Below are 21,907 nucleotides of genomic sequence, written 5' to 3' on the forward strand. Positions count from 1 at the left end.
TTAAAAAAAAAACGCGATTGCATTGGGACGGATTCAGATGTTTTTAAACACATTTACTCGGATAATTCTGTGAAATCCCTTATCTTTCTATTGTGTTGCTAGTGTTTTAGTGGGTTTAATAGTACCTGATAGTCTGAAGGGTATATCCACGGGTGTCTTGAGGCCAGTGTCTGATGGAAGTCGATGGCAGCATTATGGACGGCACAAGCTCAGCTGATCTCCGGTAAGTGGCGACTTTTTACCCAAATTTTCTCACCGAAAACTGCTGGTTGACATTTGGTCGGGATCCATGTTCGCTTGACCGCTCTGATCCATAGTAAAGCTTCACCTCCGGGAATTTTAAAACAAGGAATCACCGTGTGTTTGTGTGGCTAAAGGCTAAAGCTTCCCAACTCCATCTTTCTACTTTGACTTCTCCATTATTAATTGAACAAATTGCAAAAGATTCAGCAACACAGATAATTATGCGGTTAAAGCAGACGACCTTTAGCTGTGTGTGTGCGCAGCGCTAAAATTTCCTAACAGTCCGTGACGTCACGCGTACACGTCATCATTCCGCGATGTTTCAACAAGAAACTCCCGGGAAAATTAAAATTGCAATTTAGTAAACTAAAAAGGCCGTATTGGAATGTGTTGCAATGTTAATATTTCATCATTGATATATAAACTATCAGACTGCGTGGTCGGTAGTAGTGGGTTTCAGTAGGCCTTTAAGGGGACGGGCAATATGCGCATTCACATAGTTAGGAGGAGAAGCCTCATTTAGCGCCAAAGATTTGTCTGGTTTAAGCCAGGTTTCCCTGAGACCGATGACGTTAATATTGTTGTCTATAATGACCTCATTAACTAATAACGTTTTGGGAGACAATGATCTTATGTTTAAAAAGCCCATATTATAGGTAGTGGGCTGTTTTACGGAGTTTTTGATCAAATTATCCGTAGTATCATTATTAATAATGTTGCGTTTATTATGCGTAGTGCACTTAAAATAATTACGACCATATCTAGGAATTGATATGACGGGTATTTTCAGATTGTTTGCTTGGTCCTGAGATAAACTGAACGCATCATAAATTGCCACCTCAGTAGAACGCATGTCTAACTCTGGCACAGTCATAGCAGAAAAAAAACATTATGTGAGTTGTGTATTATTCTAAGAAAGCCATACTCACAGAACTTTCTGTCACCGAATGGAGTGCCAGCTGTCTTTGCACTATGCGCTTCAGCATCCGCTGACCCCTCTCTGTCAGTTTATGTGGCCTACCACTTGGTGGCTGAGTTGCTGTTGTTCGAAAACTCTTCCATTTTCTTACAATAAAGCCGTCAGTTGACTTTGGAATATTTAAGTGCGAGGAACCTTCACTACTAGATTTGTTGCACAGGTGGCATCCTATGACAGTTCCACGCTGGAAATCACTGAGCTCCAGAGAGCGGCCCATTCTTTTACAAGTGTTTGCAGAAACAGTCTCCATGCCTAAGTGCTTGATTTTTTACAACTGTGGCCGGGTCAAGTGATTAGGACACCTGGTTCTGATCATTTGGATGGGTGGCCAAATACTTTTGGCAATATAGTGTATGTTATTTATATCCACAAATGGGAATTGAGTTCCAGTGTGAACGAGGCCTTTGTTGCTTTTTCTTGTATCAGTTTTAAGTAGTTTTTATTTCTCCATCTTTCCATGAGAGAATATTCAACAAACTCATTCTGGTTCTCTGAGCTGACTTATTGCACAATCATCCAAAGGTTTAATAACAACAAGACAGCAATTAGAAAAGTCAGGAGGTACTTTATTTTTCCTAACTGTATTAAAAGTTTGTGATTCCGTCTCATATTGCTTCACTCTCTTAAACCACATTGGTTTGTGCGTTTTCATAGCAACCCTCAAAGTGACTGTGGTTGACCTTTTTTTTTAGCTGTGTCACCCTTGGGGAGACCTCAGACCTTTGTGGGTCTTTTTTATTGTCTTTGGAGATAACATCATGCAAGAAAATGTGCATTTTAAAAGTTAGCTGAATTAAAGATGGTCACAGGAGTTGTAAAGGAATTCATTTCAAAATGTGCATTGTCCGTTATTTTTAGCACGAGCTATTGAATGAGTATACATTGGAGTTCCCCGGGATCCCCAATAACTCCCTTTTATAATGGCCAGTTTTCAAAAGACTGTAAACCTGTTATTTAAAAAAAAAAAAATTTGCATGAAAAACAAATGAATTTCCCTTTGAAATATTGTACATGAAAATCCTCTTAAAGGTGTAGTTTAACCCGTTAACCACTAGATACCGCCAGACTACCATATATTTATAGTAGACGCATAGTTGCTATGATCTGCCAACAATTTAAATGTCATAAAAGAAATCATGTTGGTGAGTTGGGAGTGACATGAGAGTTGAGTGGATGTGGTTACAAAAGTATTGTGCATGTGTGCACAAATATTGCATAGTTTGTCTTTGCCTTTAGAAAGGATGTTTTCTTTGACAAAAAGGGCAAAAAAAATCCATCCATCCATTTCTTTTTCTACTGCTTATTCCCTTTGGGGTCGCGGGGGGTGCTGGTGCCTATCTCAGCTACAATCGGGCGGAAGGCAAGGAACACCCTTGACAAGTCGCCACTTGAGAACGGGCAAAAAAATCAAAACCTTTATATCAACCGATATGAAGTCCATCTAGACCAGGGTGTGAAAATCTGTGCACACGCTGGCCGGACTGTTAAAATCATGGCGTTAAAACAAAAAAATAAGGACAACTTCAGATTGTTTTCTTTGTCTTACTTTGGCCAAAAATAGAACAAACACATTCTGAAAATATTACAATAAAAATATAGAAGAAAATACCGGCAGTGGTAAAGTTTAGATCCATCCATCCATACATTTTCTACCGCTTATTCCCTTTTGGGATCGCGGGGGGCGCTGGTGCCTATCTCAGCTACAATCGGGCGGAAGGCGACGTACACCCTGGACAAATCGCCACCTCATCACAGGGCCAACACAGATAGACATTCACACTCACATTCACACACGAGGGACCATTTAGTGTTTCCAATCAACCTATCCCCAGGTGCATGTCTTTGGAAGTGGGACGGGCCTATCCCCAGGTGCATGTCTTTGGAGGTGGGAGGAAGCCGGAGTACCCGGAGGGAACCCACGCAGTCATGGGGAGGACATGCAAACTCCACACAGAAGGATCCCAAGCCCGAGATTGAACCCAGGACTACTCAGGACCTTCGTATTGTGAGGCAGACGCACTAACCCCTCAATGAAGGAAAGAAGAAAGTGAATGAATGTTTATAAAGGAATACATTTACATATTTGTTTTCATTTATATCATTTTTTTAATGAATTAAGTAACGTTTATGACAACCTTTCCAAAACACAATATAGAATGTGAGCTACAGTATAACAGGATAATGCATACATTTATCATTTGTTTTCGAAACACTTACAAAAAAGTTGGACCCCAAAAATGTACTGTGGGACCCCAATTTTATGACTTGATGGGGTCCCTGGGACCCTGTTTTGAAAATTCTTAGCGCCAACACTGATTGAGTATTAGTGTGTGCAAAACAGCAGCAGGCGGATGTGGTCTGCGGGCCGCTTCTAATACTAATCAAATCATCCCGCGGGCATTGGCTTTGACATCCCTGATCTAGAGATTCAAGTGTTTAAAATAATATATATCTATATATAGGTTTATATATATGTATAAATATATTTATATTTGTATATATATGCCCTGCGATGAGGTGGCAACTTGTCCAGGGTGTACTCTGCCTTCCACCCGATCGTAGCTGAGATAGGCACCAGCGCCCCCTGCAACCCCAAGAGGGAATAAGCGGTAGAAAATGGATGTGTGTATATATATATATATATATATATATATATATATATATATATATATATATATATATATATATATATGACTTACTTTTAAGACTGTTATGACTGAAACCCTTTCGGGTCCTGGGACTAACAACATTCCCCACTTTGGGTGATCCCCAAGAATTGACAAATGAAACAAAAATGCAAACCTTCTGACTGCTTTCACGCATGACAATGAGAGGAAAAGCTCAGTTTCTGCTTTGACCGTGAAGTACTTACCGGTCCATCTGTCATGTGGTCTCTCCGCTGAGGAAAAACTACAGGAGCTTGGAGACCTGCTCCTGTCCCTGCAGGACACACGGACAACTGATTTGCTTTTGGGCCTAAGCAGGGGATATCCTCTTCGCACATTCCAGATCCCCACCCCACATTCCCGGTCTACCTCTCAGCACTGATTTTGTATCTGAGGATGAAGTAAGCGATGAGACGCAGCGAGAAGAAGAAAATGGCCAGGACAACAAAGTCCAGGTATAATTTGGCGTCCATCATGTCCAGTTCTTGCAGGATGGCGTCAGACTTCTGGAAGTGACACGTGTCATCATGTTCACAGTGAAGATCCTCTCGCTCCAAACCATAGATGGACAGGATGACTCCTTCAAAACCGTATCTGACACACCGGAGAGGAAGAGTTCAAATTCAATTCAGTGTTGTTATGTGCGGTTCAATTCATGGATGAACAAATGTCTCACGGCGCCCCACCTGACATAGGAGATGTAGGACATCCACTGCAGGTACCAAGGGATCGTGTCAAAACTTACAAAGAAGCCAGAAAACAGCAGAACCGGAATTGCTGTGACCGGACCCACAAAGGTGGCCACCTGTAGGAAATAAAAATCACAAAATGTTCTTAAGTAGGGGTGTCCATAGTGAGGCCCGTAGATCTTTTTTTTTTAATTAAAAAATAGCCACATTATAGCACGCTAGTTATTTTGCTAATTTCGCAGGTATACAACACCTCAGCGTCAAATATATACTTCACAAATGCTACCTTTTAGCATACGAACATTAGTAAGCAGGTTTGTTAGCTAATTTTGTAGGTATACACCGGAATCCTATTTTTGTGATTGATGCGTGCTAAGCATTTTTAACACGTTTTTCAGATGTGCACCTCGGAGTAATTTATTTTGATACGTGATGCCTGTTACAGTTAGCATTTTAGCATGCTAGCTTTTTTAGCCTTTAGAAGGCTAAAAAATGCTAACAGTAACATGCTTTTGTTAGCATGTTACTGTTAGGATGTTAACTTTTTTTTAGCTCATTTTGCTGGTACACCTATGAGTCATATTTTTTGTAAGTTGATCTATTATCTATTAGCCTTTCAGTTTGGTTTTTGGCCCAAAATTTCTTCCAAAATTGCATTTCGTAGTTCTTTGGAAAAAAATAAATACATTGTACTGTTGTTATTGTTTTTTTTTAAGTGAAAACTACCAAAATAGCCCCCACATCCTTTGATTTATCAGACCGTTTCCCCCAGTGGAATACATTTGGGCTACACAAAAATGCTCTTATTTTGTAAATACCGGTACTTCCTGACCTGCAGCGAGGTGGAAGCAGCTCCAATTAGCAGGCCAAGACTCTGTGCCACCAGCGAGGTCATGACCCCCAGGGACAGGAAGAGGAAGAAGCGTGTGGCGTCTGGAGGCTGAGCTGTCATCCAGTACACGATACTGCAGTACACCACCGGGAATACCACCTGCACATTGGTCACATGGGTCAGGACACATCGTGACAGCTTACCACGAGTGTAAACGAGGACTTGACCTGGAAAGGAACGTCGGCCATGGTCTTAGCCAAGTAGAAAGCCTTGAGACTGTACCAGTAGTTGAGATGTTCCCTCAGAAATACTCCCATCTCCAGAGGGACTGCAGCACACAAAGTCACATGGTACACATCAAGCTAACAGCTTTTTAGCTTTGTTGTTAGTACCTTTGTGAAAATGTAAATATAAAGTGGAACCTCGATTTGCGAATGCCTCTATTTGGGACTTTTCGGGTATACAAACCTTCATACTGTGCAAAATATGCCTCTAATCCTTCAGTCGTTCATTTTGCATGCCGCTAGAAGCCTTTGGTCACTGACATTTTGATGACATTGCTTTCTGTACGCAGGGTCGAAGCCACTTTGGAATAGCCCCCTACGTCAAATCCTGTTTCTGACTCCATTACTTGGCCGCCACTCTTTGGTGCTTCAGCGTGTGCTTCTTTCCTTGACATTCCACCAGTTTTGTTTTTTTTCTTACTCAATATGGGCCCAAGAAAGCCAACAAAGCAGCCTGAAAAGAAGGAGGGATTTGCTGTGGACTTACAAAGGACTATTTGCGAGGAGTACGCCAATAATGGCAACCTCTTAGGTCAATACAGGCTAGGGTTGTACGGTATACCAGAATTAGTTTAGTACCACGATACTAATGAATCATATTCTGTAAGATACCGCCTCTAAAAAGTACTCGTCCCGCAACCCAGAATGTATATTATGTTTATAAACTCAAGAAATGTGTCCTTGACACATGAGGACTTTGAATATGACCGATGTATGATCCTGTAACTACTTGGTATCGGATTAATACCCAGATTTGTGGTATCATCCAAAATTAATGTAAAGTATGAAACAACAGACGAATAAGTGATTATTACATTTTAACAGAAGTGTAGCTAGAACATGTTAAAGAAGAAAGTAAGCAGATATTAACAGTAAATGAACAAGTATATTAATAATTCATTTTCAACCACTTGTACTTAATAATGTTGACAAAATAATAGAGTGATACATGACACAATATGTTACTGCATATGTCAGTAGACTAATTAGGAGCCTTTGTTTGCTTACTTACTACTAAAAGACAAGTTGTCTTGTTTTTATTTTATTTAAGGACAAACTTGCAATAAGAAACATATGTTTAATGTACCGCAGGATTTTTTGTTTGAATAAAGCCTATAATGCAATTTTTTGTGGTCCCCTTTATCTAGAAAAGTATCGAAATACATTTTAGTACCGGTACCAAAATATTGGTACACTAGTAGAGACTCATTTTAAAGCGTCTCGCTGAAGAGAAAGCCGTGCAGTCCGAGTGCACACTGCTGTCTGTTTATTGCTCGGTACATAATTGTAACTTTTGTGTTATGACAGAAGAGAAAAAGCGAATATGATGATGTCACATGACCCAGGGCCGTGCGGTGGTGACTCACAGGTGAGAACAGTTGGCATCAGAGCAGCGAACATGAGGAACAACATGGAGAAGAAGAGGAAGCCTGAATTACTGAGGACCTTCTTGGCCTCGTTGCCGATGCCCAGGTAAAGCAGGCCAATGAGAACGCCAATCCCGATGTGGGAGGTGATCCTCAGGTGAGTCAGCACCTGAACAACAAATGAGAGCGCAGTGAGTGGACGGCCGGGCCGCTGCAGTGACCAAGGGAAGCCACACGGCGGCGCTTCATCTCACCGAGTCTCTCAGGATGCTGAGGAAAGTTCTTCTAAACAAAATGGAGAACTGAACTCTGCAACTGGCAGAAAAACTGTGACAACCTTCAGATGACGACTCCTGGGGAACACAACATGACACTTTTGTAGTTTACACGCAATGTCTCCAGATCCGCCTTCCAGGCAGACGTGCTAACCACATCTTCACCGTGCTGCCACAGCGACAAATCAATAGATGGTCAAATAGTTTTTTCACCTCGTCAGGTCGCTGCCACATCACCGTGTGGGGCTTGGCGTCGCCGTTCAGCTCCGTTTGCTGGTCGCCCTCATGCTTCATGTTCCGCACGGCCGTCACCAGGGGCACCATTTGATCCCCGTACTCCCCCGAGGCCACCTCCATCACTGAAAGACAAAACGACAAGGTCAGGTGACCTCGCAAAAACAACGGCAACCATTTTTTTAGTAGTACCGAGTTGAAATGGTGACGCTAAGCAAGTTACATGTAGAGATGTGACGTTCGCAAACAAATCGAGTCTTTTCAATGGCTCTTTTAAGTGAACCGAGTCGCAGCTGGGAGCCGTTTTTTTGCACATGCAGATTTAGAATCGACAATTGCCCACCAGACTGGCAACTGGACTAGGAAATGAAGAAAATTAAGCAGCATTTGGAATTTAGTTTTTTTAACTACATATAAATAAAACTTTTACATTTAAGAAAAAATATAAATATATAGAAAGTATAATTTTTTTTTGTTGTGTTTGTTCATTTGTATTTTATTTTTATTTCATTTTATTAATTTTATTATTCTAAAGCAGTGGTTCTCAAACTTTTTTCACGACCAAAATGAATAACATTAAAATAAAGCAACATAATTGATTAACGTGGACCCCGACTTAAACAAGTTGAAAAACTTATTCTGGTGTTACCATTTAGTTGTCAATTGTAAGGAATATGTACTGAACTGTCCAATCTACTGATAACAGTTTCAATCAATCAATCAAAGGCCGAAGTACTCGTTAAAAACAAGGCAGAAGTTTTATTTAACAAGTATATTTAATAGTTTTGGCTACTGTAACATTACACACAGTTTGAACAGTAACACTGAGTTTGACTATAGGAAAGTAAACCACTGTACTTTAACAATGAATCAAATAATTCATTGCACATAAAAGTTTAAAGTACCACTAGAGGGAGTAGGAATAGTTATATTTATACTTTATTCTAACTTATTATGTGTGTATTATTTCTATATTGCTAAAAATGCTACACATGTTTTTAGGTAAGGTCAAATTCAAACTAGTGATGTCACTGCCAAAGTATGGAAATATGTCATCACAGCCTTCTGGAATATTTACCATAAACACACAATACAATTTTAGCCAATAATTCAGAATAATTGTCACTAATATTTGTGTGAATTAAATCTTAACGAGAGGGACAAGTGCTATAAAATGGTTGTTTAACTAATAGTGGCGATTCTTTCCTTGATTAAAACAAAGAACTATAAAAAACAAGACTTTTGAACCACTCTTTGAAAGGAATGACTCCTTAAAATCTGGCTCCTCTCAACAAATAATATCCATAAAAAGGTGTGAAATACTAAATAATGCTGTCCTGGATTTAGATAATTTCCTGGAGCCTCTTGATGTCCAGCTGCATTTTTCTGATAATGGGACATTTTTTGTTGAGTTCTATCCCGGAAGTGGAATCGAAAACCCGTTACATGCTGAGAACTGACTCCCAGTGCCTCCATTCCTGGGAATCATTTTGCCAGTTTCCATTATCGTACTCCTGTGGGTGTGCATGACGTCACCACGTTGGAAAATTATTGACGTTAAAGGATGACAACAAGGTAACTTGCAATACTGTGGAACCTTAATTTCCCAACCCCTCTATTTGCAAACTTTTCATTTTGAAAAACTTTTAGATCAAGTCAAATGTGCCTCCGTGTGCGAACCCTGTCTCTGTGTGCCAACGTTCGCTCATTCATTCATTTTGTTTCTCGCCTGCAACCATTTTGTGCCGCAGGCCGCGGTATTTTTAGGGAGTCGGGGCCCTCCACGTCACTCGTCACTTCTCAGTGCTTCAGCAAGTGTGCCTTTTCTCAGTTTTTTTCCCCCTTTGAGACAAGTTTTGTCCATTTTGCTAACTCAATCCGAGTCCCAAGATGACAACAGACCAGCGTGGAAAGAAAAAGGATATTGCTGTGGAGTTTTAAAAAATATATATATATATATATATATATATATATATTGCATATATATATATATATATATATATATATATTTGCGAGGAGTACAATAATGGCGCGCACAAGTAGAAAAAAATCTTACCACAACAAGTTTTAATTGAGATGAGACTGGACTTTTCTGGAAAATATGCCAAAGCTGTCTTATTTCACTGCGAATGAGAACACTACCTCTCATTCCGTGGCCCCTGAACCCCGATTCCTCCATTCTCTCCCTGTGTCTGCTCCTTTCTTGTCAGCTCCTGTAAGTGGATTTTACTTTTGTAAATGTTTATTATTATAGCAATATGGCTGTTAAAGTTAAGGATTTTTGGGATTTCTGATCGTTTGTGAGGGCACCGACCAGACTACTGTGTGTGCACACGTCTTGGCACAGTAGCGCATGCTTTAGAATATACTTTATTGGTATGTGTGGAAAGTGTTTTGCATTTTCCCCATCATGCTTTGGAATGGAGTTAAATGGGTGTAAATTTGATATGTTTTTATGGTGAATGGACATTTTTTTATAATATCCACAAAGTTCAGTGAGCAGGTTGTGTAATGTGTGACCAGGTGTGTTGGTTGTATGTCGCACCATGACTAGGGAAGGTTGTTTGCCATGCGTCATAAGAGTAGTTGCTGCACACAGAATTTTCAGAATAAGTAAAGGTCATTGACCTGATTTACTTACTTTATCTGCTAGATGGTAATAGCAGCATCAAAACTGTCAAGACTATAAAATGACGTCTCGCGGGGCAAATTATAGACGTCGGCGATCCATAGTTTGGACAACCCACAAAGTTGATGCTAATCAACCTGTTTGTTCTTCTATTTAACTGAGAACAATAAAGAACTGAATTGTTAAGTAGCATCGAAAATTAAAACTTAATCGTAAAAATCTTATCAATTCCTCTCCCTAGTTGTACCAAAGTCGGCCGGGTTGTGGTAGGTGGGGCAGTTGAGTCCGAGGTCCCTCAGGTAAGGAACCAGGCTGGAAACGTTTCCTCTGTAGATACATTGACCCTGACTCAGCACGTAGAGCTGCAACACACACAGGATGGTGTATGATGTCCCAGTAAACCTATCTGGACAATCAGTGCAATCACCTTGTCAAAGAGCTCAAAGAGTTTGGCACTTGGTTGATGGATGGTGCAGATGACGGTACGGCCGCCTCGAGCCAACGCCTTTAACAGCGACACCACCTGGAAACACGAGGAACTGTCCAACCCACTGACACACACCACACACAAACACACAATAAGTATTGTGGTGCATTATATACAACATACAGTGTGGTGTAGTAGAATGTTGAATGCATGACACTCGACGTGTCAGTGTGTTAGCATTGTAATGTGGTGTATTAGCATGGTTGAATTGTGTCATTTATTTGTTATGTTGCAAAATTGTGGTGTATTACTATGTATGATCATATGTCAGGTATATTAGCCTTACGGTGTACACAAGCTCTTGTGTATTAAAATGTAGGATACAAGTGGTATTTTACCATTGGGTTGGTGCAATGTTGTGGTTTATTGGCACATGTGATTAGTGTTTGGGGGTATATTAGCATTGCAAAGGTGTGGTGTATAATAAATGTGATGCAGGAAAGGCATAGTGTATTAGCGCACATGATTATTGTAAAGGGAGTATATTAGCATTGTAATGCAGCAAAGGTGTGGTACTAAAATGGTGATATACAGTAGCAAAGGTGTGGTGTATTAGTGCCTATAATAAATGTTGTATATTAGCATTGTAATGCAGCAAAAGTGTGGTGTATCAGAATGTATAATTAGTGTATGGGTTTTATTAGCATTGTAATGCATTAAAGGCCTACTGAAATGAGATTTTCTTATTTAAACAGGGATAGCAGGTCCATTCTATGTGTCATACTTGATCATTTCGCGATATTGCCATATTTTTGCTGAAAGGATTTAGTAGAGAACATCGACGATAAAGTTCGCAACTTTTGGTGCTGATAAAAAAGCCTCGCCTTTACCGGAAGTCGCAGATGATGACGTCACAAGGGTGAGGGCTCCTCACGTGCTCACATTGTTTTTAATGGGAGCCTCCAGCAGCAAGAGCTATTCGGACCGAGAAAACGACAATGTCCCCATTAATTTGAGCGAGGATAAAAGATTTGTGGATGATGGTATTGACAGCGAAGGACTAGAGAAAATAAATAAAATAAAAAGCGACGGCTCCGGGCGGCGGCAGTGTAAGCGTTTCAGATGTAATTCGACACATTTACTAGGATAATTCTGGAAGATCCCTTATCTGCTTGTTGTTTTAATAGTGTTTTAGTGAGATTGTAAAGACATACCTCGAGGTCGGATGGCTGCGGTGAACACGCAGTGTCTCAGAGAGAAGCCGAAGAGCCAAGCTTACAGCTGCCTTTTAAACAGCTACTGCAGGAGGACGAATAATCCAATGATGTAAGATGCTGGTTGACGTAGAGAAACATGTTCGCTTGACCGCTCTGTGTTAAAAACAAAGAAACACCGGCTGTGTCTCGTTGCTAAAGACAGCTGCAATACACCACTTTCCACCAACAGCATTGTTCTTTATAATCTCCATTATTAATTGAACAAATTGCAAAAGATTCAGCAACACAGATGTCCAAATTACTGTGTAATTATGCGATGAAAAGAGACGACTTTTAGCCCTAAGCTAATATTTCCTGACAGTCCGTGACGTCACGCACACGCGTCATCATTCCGCGACGTTTTCAACAAGAAACTCCGCAGGAAATTTAAAATTGCAATTTAGTAAAATAAAAAGGCCGTATTGGCATGTGTTGCAATATTAATATTTCATCATTGATATATAAACTATCAGACTGCGTGGTCGGTAGTAGTGGGTTTCAGTAGGCCTTTAAATGTGTGGTGTATTACAATTGGGTTGTAAAACTGTTGTAGTGTATTAGCACATATGATTAGTGTATAGGAGGTACAGTACATTAGCCTTCTAATGCAGCAAAAGTGCTGTATTAGAACTGGAATGTAGCAAAAATCTAGTGAATTAGCATGCATGATGAGTAGGATTGTGGCAAATGAGTGGTGTATGAGAATGGATGATTAGCATAGCATGTAGCTAATGTGTGGTGTATTCGAATGAAAGATTAGCATTCACATGAAGCAATGGTGTGGTGTATTAGAATGTATATTTAGCATGTAGCAAAGGTGTAGTGTATTAGAATATGTGATTACCATGTATCAAAGGTGTTGTGTATTAGAATGCATGATTAGCATTAGTATGTAGCACAGGTGTGGTGTATTACAATGAATGATTATGCATTGGCATGTAGCACTGGTGTGATGTATTAGAATTAATTATTAGTATGAAGCAATGGGGTGGTGTATTTGAATGCATGATTAGCATATAGGAAATTTGTGGGGTATTAGAATGTATGATTATGCATTAGCATGTAGCAAAGGTGTGGTGTATTAAAATGTATGATTAGTATTAGCATGTGGTAAAGGTGTGGCGTATTAGAATGTATGATTAGTATTAGCATTAGAGATGCGCGGTTTGCGGTCTCATCTGCGTATCCGCGGGTCGGACGGGTGACATGTAAAACTAAATTTTAATTAGATTCGAGTGGGTGGCGGTTGAACCTTCCGGAAATATTTGATATACATGGTTCTGGGATCGGTATCCTTTGCCATTCAAAGAGCCATTTAAGACCCGTGTCACAAAGCGAAGAAGACAATAGGAGACACTAATATTCTCTAGAATGACTGCCGGCAGTCACCCAGATAATAAGTATTAGGGCGTGCTATGAAGCCATTAACTTTGTCGCCTTCTACATCATGTACAATCTGCTTGTCAGTCCAGCATCATGTTGTGTGTGGCTTCCGCTGCAACACGCACATGACTGCAAGGCATACTGGGTGACACAGAGTACACTAATGGTTGTGATATAAACAATTTTAACACTCTTAGTAATATGTGCCACGCTGTGAAGCCACACCAAACAAGATTGACAAACACATTTCGGGAGAACATCCTCCCAGTAACACAACATAAACGCAACACAACAAATACCCTGAATCCTTCGTATCCATGATACTTCCTGACTATTTTATACACCCCGCTTGGTGGTGAAAAAACAATTTGCCATCAATCCCACGTGGGTGCTCGGGCCCTGAAGCACCCACGAGATCGGCGCCTATGTTAGCATGTAGTAAAGGAGTGGTGTATTAGAATGTACGATTAGCATTAACATGTAGTAAAGGTGTGGTGTATTAGAATGTAAGATTAGCATTAGCATGTAGTAAAGGTGTGGTGTATTAGGATGTATGATTAGCATTAGCATGTAGTAAAGGTGTGGGTTTATTAGAATGTATGATTGTGTATTAGTATGTAGTAAAGGTGTGGTGTATTAGAATGTATGATTGTGTATTAGTATGTAGTAAAGGTGTGGTGTATTAAAATGTATGATTAGCATTAGCATGTAGTAAAGGTGTGGTGTATTAGCATGTAGTAAAGGTGTGGTGTATTAGAATGTATGATTAGCATTAGCATGTAGTAAAGGTGTGGTGTATTAGAATGTATAATTGTGTATTAGCATGTAGTAAAGGTGTGGTGTATTAGAATGTATGATTGTGTATTAGTATGTAGTAAAGGTGTGGTGTATTAAAATGTATGATTAGCATTAGCATGTAGTAAAGGTGTGGTGTATTAGAATTTTTCTGATTAGCATTAGCATGTGGTAAAGGTGTGGTGTATTAGAATGTATGATTAGCATTAGCATGTAGTAAAGGTGTGGTGTATTAGAATGTATAATTGTGTATTAGCATGTAGTAAAGGTGTGGTGTATTAGAATGTATGATTGTGTATTAGCATGTAGTAAAAGTGTGGTGTATTAAAATGTATGATTAGCATTAGCATGTAGCAAACGTGAGGTTGGGCTGCAAAATGGACCTGGTGGGTTCGTCAAAGAACATAACAGGTGGGTTGTTGACCAGCTCCAAAGCGATAGCCAGCCTTTTTCTCTGCCCCCCCGACAGGTGAGACGTTCGGGTCTTCACACAGTCCAGTAACCCCAAAGCGATGAGGATCTCCCGGACCTGGACAGCGCTGTATTAGCCTCGGCTGCAGTCGTACAACTTTCCAGGACTTCTACGAGACGCATGCACCCACCTTCTCCCGGCGAGCCTCTGCCTTCTCCTGCAGCTTCAGGTTGGCGGACACCTGCAGAGGTCACACAGGTCACCTTTTGTTCATGTGAGGTGAGGGGTCAGCGGACTGTACCATCATGGCTTCCTGCACGGTCAGGTGAGGGAGCAGCATGTCGTCCTGCATGATGTAACAGGACACTTTCCTGAAGGAGCGCAGGTCTCTGGGCTGACTGTTGATAAGGATCTCCCCCTTCATTCCCCTCTCCCTGGTTGGAACCGCACGGAACACCATGTCACGTTCACATTCGAACATGTTGTCATCAATGTAGCCAAATTATTACACACAGCTGCTCAATCAAGAGCCTCAAGTAAAAACAAAAGACGCTTGACTTCAAAGTCTGATCCTCCTGCTACATTTCCTTATCTTCTGGCAGACTAGACGTATATACCGTGTTTCCATGCATATCGCCACCTACTGGACAGAGTTGTAAAGACAAGCTACGTTCACAGACAGTCCCATTATAATGTGTTTAAATCAAGAGCAAAATGGTATGGCCAAAATGTATTTGAAAACACTGCACTACTTAGACTGGCCAGTAATATGGCTGACCATTTTACAACCTTTAATCATATTATAGAAAATGACAAACTAATATTCACATAAGCAAAGTATATGTTGAAAAGTAGAACATGAGCCTTGTTATTTACCAAAGGGGTCCAAAGTGTGATGTTTGAGGCCTGCAATTAAAATTTTAAAGGCCAGGGACATTCTAAATATATCAATACAGAAAAAAGTGGAATAAAAGAGCAAACAAAGGTAATGTAAGAAGAACAAGTTGAAATGTTGAAAACAATAACACACAGCTACCATGCAGGATACTTTTTTACTTAAAAAGAAATAATGATAACCCAAAATCATTGAAATATTGACCTACGTATATATACATATATATATATATATATATATATATATATATATATATATATATATATATATATATATATATATAAATATATACACATATATATATATATATATATATATATATATATATATATATATATATATATATATATATATATATATATATATATATATATATATATATATATATATATATATATATATATACATACACACACACACACACACACATATATATTAAGGCTGTGAATCTTTGAGCACCATACAATTCGATTAAATTATTGGGGCTAACGATTAAATTCAAAATGATTCCCTATTCACAATCAATACTTTTTTGATAACACTGGGTGTCAGTTCTATGATTAACTACTTTCCTCCATAAAATAAACAAACATCTCTGATGTATGTCTATATTACTTAAAAAAACTGGTTTTGTTTAATAAAATATTACCCAAACATTTGATAAAGTCAAATACAAATAAGGCAACAAGAGAAGTAGCCAACACTTCTATTTTCTAAAGTAAATGTGTACAGCTGATTTGATCATCACATCAACAACATGATTTGTCTCAGTTGCTGGACAGGACAGATTTAAAAAATAATAATAATAATTACAATTATTTTTTTTAAATTCTAATCGATAAAAAATATTTTAAAATAAATTTGTGATGGATTTTTTTAGACTCCTAATGTACATATATATTGTATATATAATATATATATGTATTTTTTAAAAATTTACATTGACATTCTATCTATGTATATTGTATGTATATATAGTTTATATTATATATACATATATAATATAAACTAAATAAATCTAAATAAATTGTATATATGTGTATATATATATATTTATATATATATACATATATACATATATATATATATATGTATATATATATATGTATATATATATATATATCAGTAATATTATAATTTTTTAGAAGCCATTTTTAAAAGACGTTTTTAGGCCATCTCAATGCAACCAGACAGAAATTTTCAAACCTATGACCTGTTTTAAAAAGGTTTCATTATAATTATCCATCCATCCATCCATCTTCTTCCACTTATCCGAGGTTGTGTCGCGGGGGCAGCAGCCTAAGCAGGGAAGCTCAGACTTCCCTCTCCCCAGCCACTTCGTTTAGCTCTTCCCGGGGGATCCCGAGGCATTCCCAGGCCAGCCGGGAGACATAGTCTTCCCAACGTGTCCTGGGTCTTCCCCGTGGCCTCCTACCGGTTGGACGTGCCCTAAACACCTCCCTAGGGAGGTATTTGGGTGGCATCCTGACCATATTCCCAAGCAATCGAAATCGGGTGAAATCATTAGGTGGCCATCTAAAGTGAAAAAAAAAATATATAGGACTCATTTTTAACACTTATAATTATAAGTAGGTCCTTTTTGGATCCCTGAGACCGTTTGTGTATGTGTCTTTTTCAAACATTAATTATTCTTTGAGCAATGAATTTATTATTTTTTTAATCACTTAGAAGTGATTAGTTCACCTCAAATGTTGTACTTAAAATTTTGGGGGGAAACATTGCATATTTTGTGTTTTTCTTGTGCCATAAAAACTGGGATTTTGTTGGCAAAAAATTAAAACAAGATAAAAATGTATTTTGACAATTAAATCTGAAGTTGGTTCAGAGATTTAAGTGTTGAAGTAAAAAAAAATAATATTGATTTATGAGTTATTTTCAAAACTTTTATGACTGAGACCATTTGGGGTCCCCAGGGTATTTACTATTCACCAAACTTGAGAGGAGCCCTAAGGGTTAAAAAAAAATTAAATATTGTACTGGTTTGAAAATGAAAAATTTAAAAATGGCCCCCTCATGCTTTCATTTTTCAGTGGGCGTAAAAAAAGACACCCTGATATCGACAGTCGCTCACCTGTATCCTGCCAGGATGTTCATGAGTGTGGACTTCCCTGCCCCTGAGGGCCCCATGATGGCCACCAGGTCCCCGCTGGAGAACTTCCCAGAGATCCCTCTGAGCAGAGTCTTGTTACCTGACACCAGAAGTAGACAAAAACTCTTTGTCTGTTTGTTCCAAACATTTCAAACAAAAAGTGCACCTATCTTTCCACACCTTTACAGTACAACTACTTTTCTTTTACACCTACAGTCACTAGTACTTTTACAAGTACTTTTCTGTTACACCTACAGTCCCTAGTCCTTTTACAAGTACTTTTCTTTTACACCTACAGTCACTAGTACTTTCACAAGTACTTTTCTTTTATACCTACAGTCACTAGTACTTTTACAATTACTTTTCTATTACACCTACAGTCACAAGTAATTTTTACAAGTATTTTCGTTTACACCTACAGTCACAAAGTTTAGATTGCCTCTTCAAGCAGTAAACTGTTTGGCAAGAAAGTGGTCACGTCATGTCACACATTGTATGCTTACTTATAATGTCGGTTATACTGTACACTTATAATGTACACTTGTACTGTAAACTTATACTGTACAGTTAAAACTGTACAGTTACATACTTTACACTTATATTGTACATCATACTAAACACTTATAAGGTACTATTAAAACTGTACACTTATTTTGTACGTTTATACTGCACACTTATACTGTACACTTATATTGTACACTTTTACTGTACACGTATATTGCACACTTATACTGTACACATAATGTACAATCCAAACACTTATTTAGTACAAGTATACTTTACACTCATATTGTACACTTATGCTGTACAATTAAAACAATACACTTATATTGAACAGTTAAACTGTACACTTATACTTATATTGTACACCCATATTTTACACTTACAGTATATTGTACAAGTACAGTGGAAAATAAATCTTAGAATATTTCTTGCGAGGGAGTGAGGACGAGGATTTATTTGTTTGTGCTAAACACAACTTAATTAGATCTAAAGATTAAAGCCATCTACTCTCCTTTTAGCTCTCTGACCGACAGTAACCTGTACTTCACTTCATCATGATGCTGTACTTTATCATATTGTAATACACCCTGTACTTCACTTCATCATACTGTAATACATCCTGTATTTCATCATACTGTAATACACCCGGTACGTCATCATACTGTAATACACCCAGTACTTCATCATAGTGTATTACACACTGTACTTCATCATGCTGTAATACCCCCTGTACGTCATACCATAATAAACCCTGTACTTCAACATACTGTAGTACACTCTGTACTTCATCATACTGTAGTACACCATTTACTTCATCATACTGTAATACACTCTGTACTTCATCATACTATAGTGCTATTTATATTGGTATTTGTATTGCTCTATTTGTAGTGCAATATTGTTCATTGTCATTCCTGTGTTATCAATATTTACTTCACTAACTGCTTCTTTTCTATCACTTTTACTATCATATTTGTACATCTCTCAATCAATCAATGTTTACTTATATAGCCCTAAATCACTAGTGTCTCAAAGGGCTGCACGAACCACAACACAAACCACTACGACATCCTCGATAGGCCCACATAAGGGCAAGGAAAACTCACACCCAGTGGGACGTCGGTGATGACTATGAGAACCTTGGAGAGGACGAAAGCAATGGATGTCGAGCGGGTCTACATATCGTATCTGCTGATGTTGTTGTTGTTATAGTTGTTTCTTTGTCTTATCCCATCTTGTGCCCACAATTTCCCCCTCTGTCTTCCTTTATTTCTCTTTCTATCCCTTCCTGCTCTGTTCCGGCTGCATCAAATAATATTTTTAAAACAATTTAATAAAGTCAAATACAAATAAGTCAACAAGAGAAGCCTGTGTACAGCAGATATGATCATCTATATCAGACCTGGGCAAATTAAGGCCCGGGGGCCACATGCAGCCCGTTAAGCTTTTCAATCTGGCCCGCCGGACATTCCGAAATACTTTTTTTTTTAGATCTTTAAGATGGAAAGTGTAGCTGCCATTGTGATGTGGAGTCATGTTTTCTAATGACCGTAAGTCTTAAACTATACAAAGTATTTAAATGGTTGGAATCTGTGCTTTTGGGTGATATACCAGTTACTATGGTCATCTAATTAGTTACTATGGTCATCTAATTAGTTACTATGGTAATCTACGTCACAGCAGCTCAGACGAGGCACCAAGCAGTGTGGGTGGGAAGCGTTTCCACAGACGCGGAAGGAGATTTTCACAACAAAGTTCTAAAGCTTAGTGATATATCAGATTGTAGGTGGGTTTATTTTGTACCTTTCGCGTAGGGCTGGGCGATATATTGATGTACACGATATATCGCGGGTTTGTCTCTGCAATATAGAAAATGCCTATGTCGTGATATTCGAGTATACGTTCTCACGCAGTTGCTTTTAGCTGCGGGCATTACACTACAGGCTCCTCTCCCTCTTTCCTGTGTCTCCTTCTCACAGACAACAGGCGCACCTTCTTACACACGTCACATATTGTCACGTCATACGTCACATACTGTACCGCAGTAACTTCTGACACTACTACAAACTTTAATACTGTACTTCACTGTACTGCAGTAACTCATGACACTACTACAAACTTTACTAATGTACTTCACTGTACTGCAGTACCTTGTGACACAAGTACAAACTTTACTAGTGTACGTCACTGTACTGCAGTACCTCATGAAACTACTACAAACTTTACTACTGTACTTCACTGTACCGCAGTATCTCATGAAACTACTACAACTTTACTACTTTACTTCACTGTACCGCAGTATCTCATGAAACTACTACAACTTTACTACTGTACTTCACTGAACCGCAGCACCTTGTGACAATACTACAAACTTAACTACTGTACTTCACTGTACTGCAGTTTCTCGGGCACTACTACAAACTTTACTAGTGTACTTATCTGTACCGCAGTACCTCATGACACTACTACAAACTTTACTACTGTACTTCACTGTACTGCAGTACTTTGTGACACTAGTACAAACTTTACTGCTGTACTTCACTGTACTGCAGTACCTTGTGACATAAGTACAAACTTTACTAGTGTACTTCACTGTACTGCAGTACCTCATGAAACTACTACAAACTTTACTACTGTACTTCACTGTACCGCAGTATCTCATGAAACTACTACAACTTTACTACTGTACTTCATGGTACCGCAGCATCTCATGACACTACTACAAACTTTATTACTGTACTACAGTACCTCGTGACACAAGTAAAAACATTACTACTGTACTTTACTGTACTGCAGTTTCTCGTGACACTACTACAAACTTCACTACTGTACTTCATTGTACTGCAGTACCTCGTTACACTACTACAAACTTTACTACTGTAGTTCCCTTAACCGCAGTACGTTGTGACACTACTACAAACTTTACTACACTTTACTAGACTTGGTGACACACTTTTTAGTACTGTACTAGTACTCCAAATACTGGGACGGTGTGGCGAAGTTGGTAGAGTGGCTGTGCCAGTAATCTGAGGGTTACTGGTTCAATCCCCACCTTCTACCATCCTAGTCACGTCCGTTGTGTCCTTGGGCAAGACACTTCACCCTTGCTCCTGATGGGACCTGGTTAGCGCCTTGCATGGCAGCTCCCGCCGTCAGTGTGTGAATGTGTGTGTGAATGGGCGAATGTGGAAATACGGTCAAAGCGCTTTGGGCTCCTTAAAAAGGGGTAGAAAAGGGCTATATAAGTACAACCCATTTACCATTTACAATACTACAGTTTGTCAGCTATTGTGGACATACGGTAAGTGGGAGTGTTACTGTAGGACGAGGTCACATGTTGGACTGTTCCCTGCGTGTTGACTGTCAGCCGAAACTGTGCACTCACTCTCGGTCACATGACACCTGAGATGTTGGGCTCTTGGGGAATTGTTGAGAACAAAATGTTTGAGGACATGAAGACATACGAGACTTTAATGACCCACTTGCCTCAACAATCCCACAGTCCATGCCTGTACAACGGGGGTCCTAACTTTCTCCCCTGAGGGCATCATACTGAAAAAAATCAAAGCATGCGGGGGCCATTTTGATGATTTTCTTTTTCAAATCAATACAATACAAACCTTTTTTTAACGTTTAGGCCTCCCCACAAGTTTGGTCCCGAGGTCCACAAGCTTCTGGTTGGATTTTTGACCACTACTAATGACAAAATTGGTGCAGTTCAGCTAAATTTGTTGGTTTTCTGACATGGACTTCCATCCATCCATCCATTTCTACCGCTTATTCCCTTTGGGGTCGCGGGGGGGGGGCGCTGGTGCCTATCTCAGCTACAATCGGGCGGAAGGTGGTGTACACCCTGGACAAGTCGCCACCTCATCGCAGGGCCAATACAGATTGACAGACAACATTCACACTCACATTCACACTCAC

The 21,907-nt window shown here is 39.2% G+C and overlaps 1 protein-coding gene across 3 annotated transcripts in view; it reads right to left on the minus strand.

The window, feature by feature from the left end:
* Window positions 1-1,767: 1,767 nt before the first annotated feature.
* The window catches only part of abcg1 (ATP-binding cassette, sub-family G (WHITE), member 1), a 40,571-nt gene continuing 20,431 nt past the window's right edge, over window positions 1,768-21,907 (minus strand). Inside the window, exons 3-17 of one of the 3 annotated variants that reach the window (XM_061877778.1) lie at window positions 17,459-17,576; window positions 14,773-14,905; window positions 14,662-14,712; window positions 14,443-14,588; window positions 10,626-10,749; window positions 10,446-10,560; window positions 7,549-7,694; window positions 7,315-7,413; window positions 7,061-7,229; window positions 5,637-5,737; window positions 5,410-5,568; window positions 4,575-4,693; window positions 4,258-4,482; window positions 4,095-4,162; window positions 1,768-2,169 (exon numbers count right to left, since the gene is read on the minus strand). In XM_061877778.1, the coding sequence (XP_061733762.1) occupies window positions 2,138-2,169; window positions 4,095-4,162; window positions 4,258-4,482; window positions 4,575-4,693; window positions 5,410-5,568; window positions 5,637-5,737; window positions 7,061-7,229; window positions 7,315-7,413; window positions 7,549-7,694; window positions 10,446-10,560; window positions 10,626-10,749; window positions 14,443-14,588; window positions 14,662-14,712; window positions 14,773-14,905; window positions 17,459-17,576 (1,805 nt within the window). In that variant the 3' untranslated portion in view covers window positions 1,768-2,137. Of the gene's footprint in view, window positions 2,170-4,018; window positions 4,483-4,574; window positions 4,694-5,409; window positions 5,569-5,636; window positions 5,738-7,060; window positions 7,230-7,314; window positions 7,414-7,548; window positions 7,695-10,445; window positions 10,561-10,625; window positions 10,750-14,442; window positions 14,589-14,661; window positions 14,713-14,772; window positions 14,906-17,458; window positions 17,577-21,907 lie in introns of those variants that run through there. The other 2 variants (XR_009802591.1, XM_061877779.1) reach the window with 2 other exon arrangements.

The sequence above is a fragment of the Nerophis ophidion genome, linkage group LG18 (genome assembly GCF_033978795.1).
Source record: "Nerophis ophidion isolate RoL-2023_Sa linkage group LG18, RoL_Noph_v1.0, whole genome shotgun sequence".
Classification (NCBI taxonomy): Eukaryota; Metazoa; Chordata; class Actinopteri; order Syngnathiformes; family Syngnathidae; genus Nerophis; species Nerophis ophidion.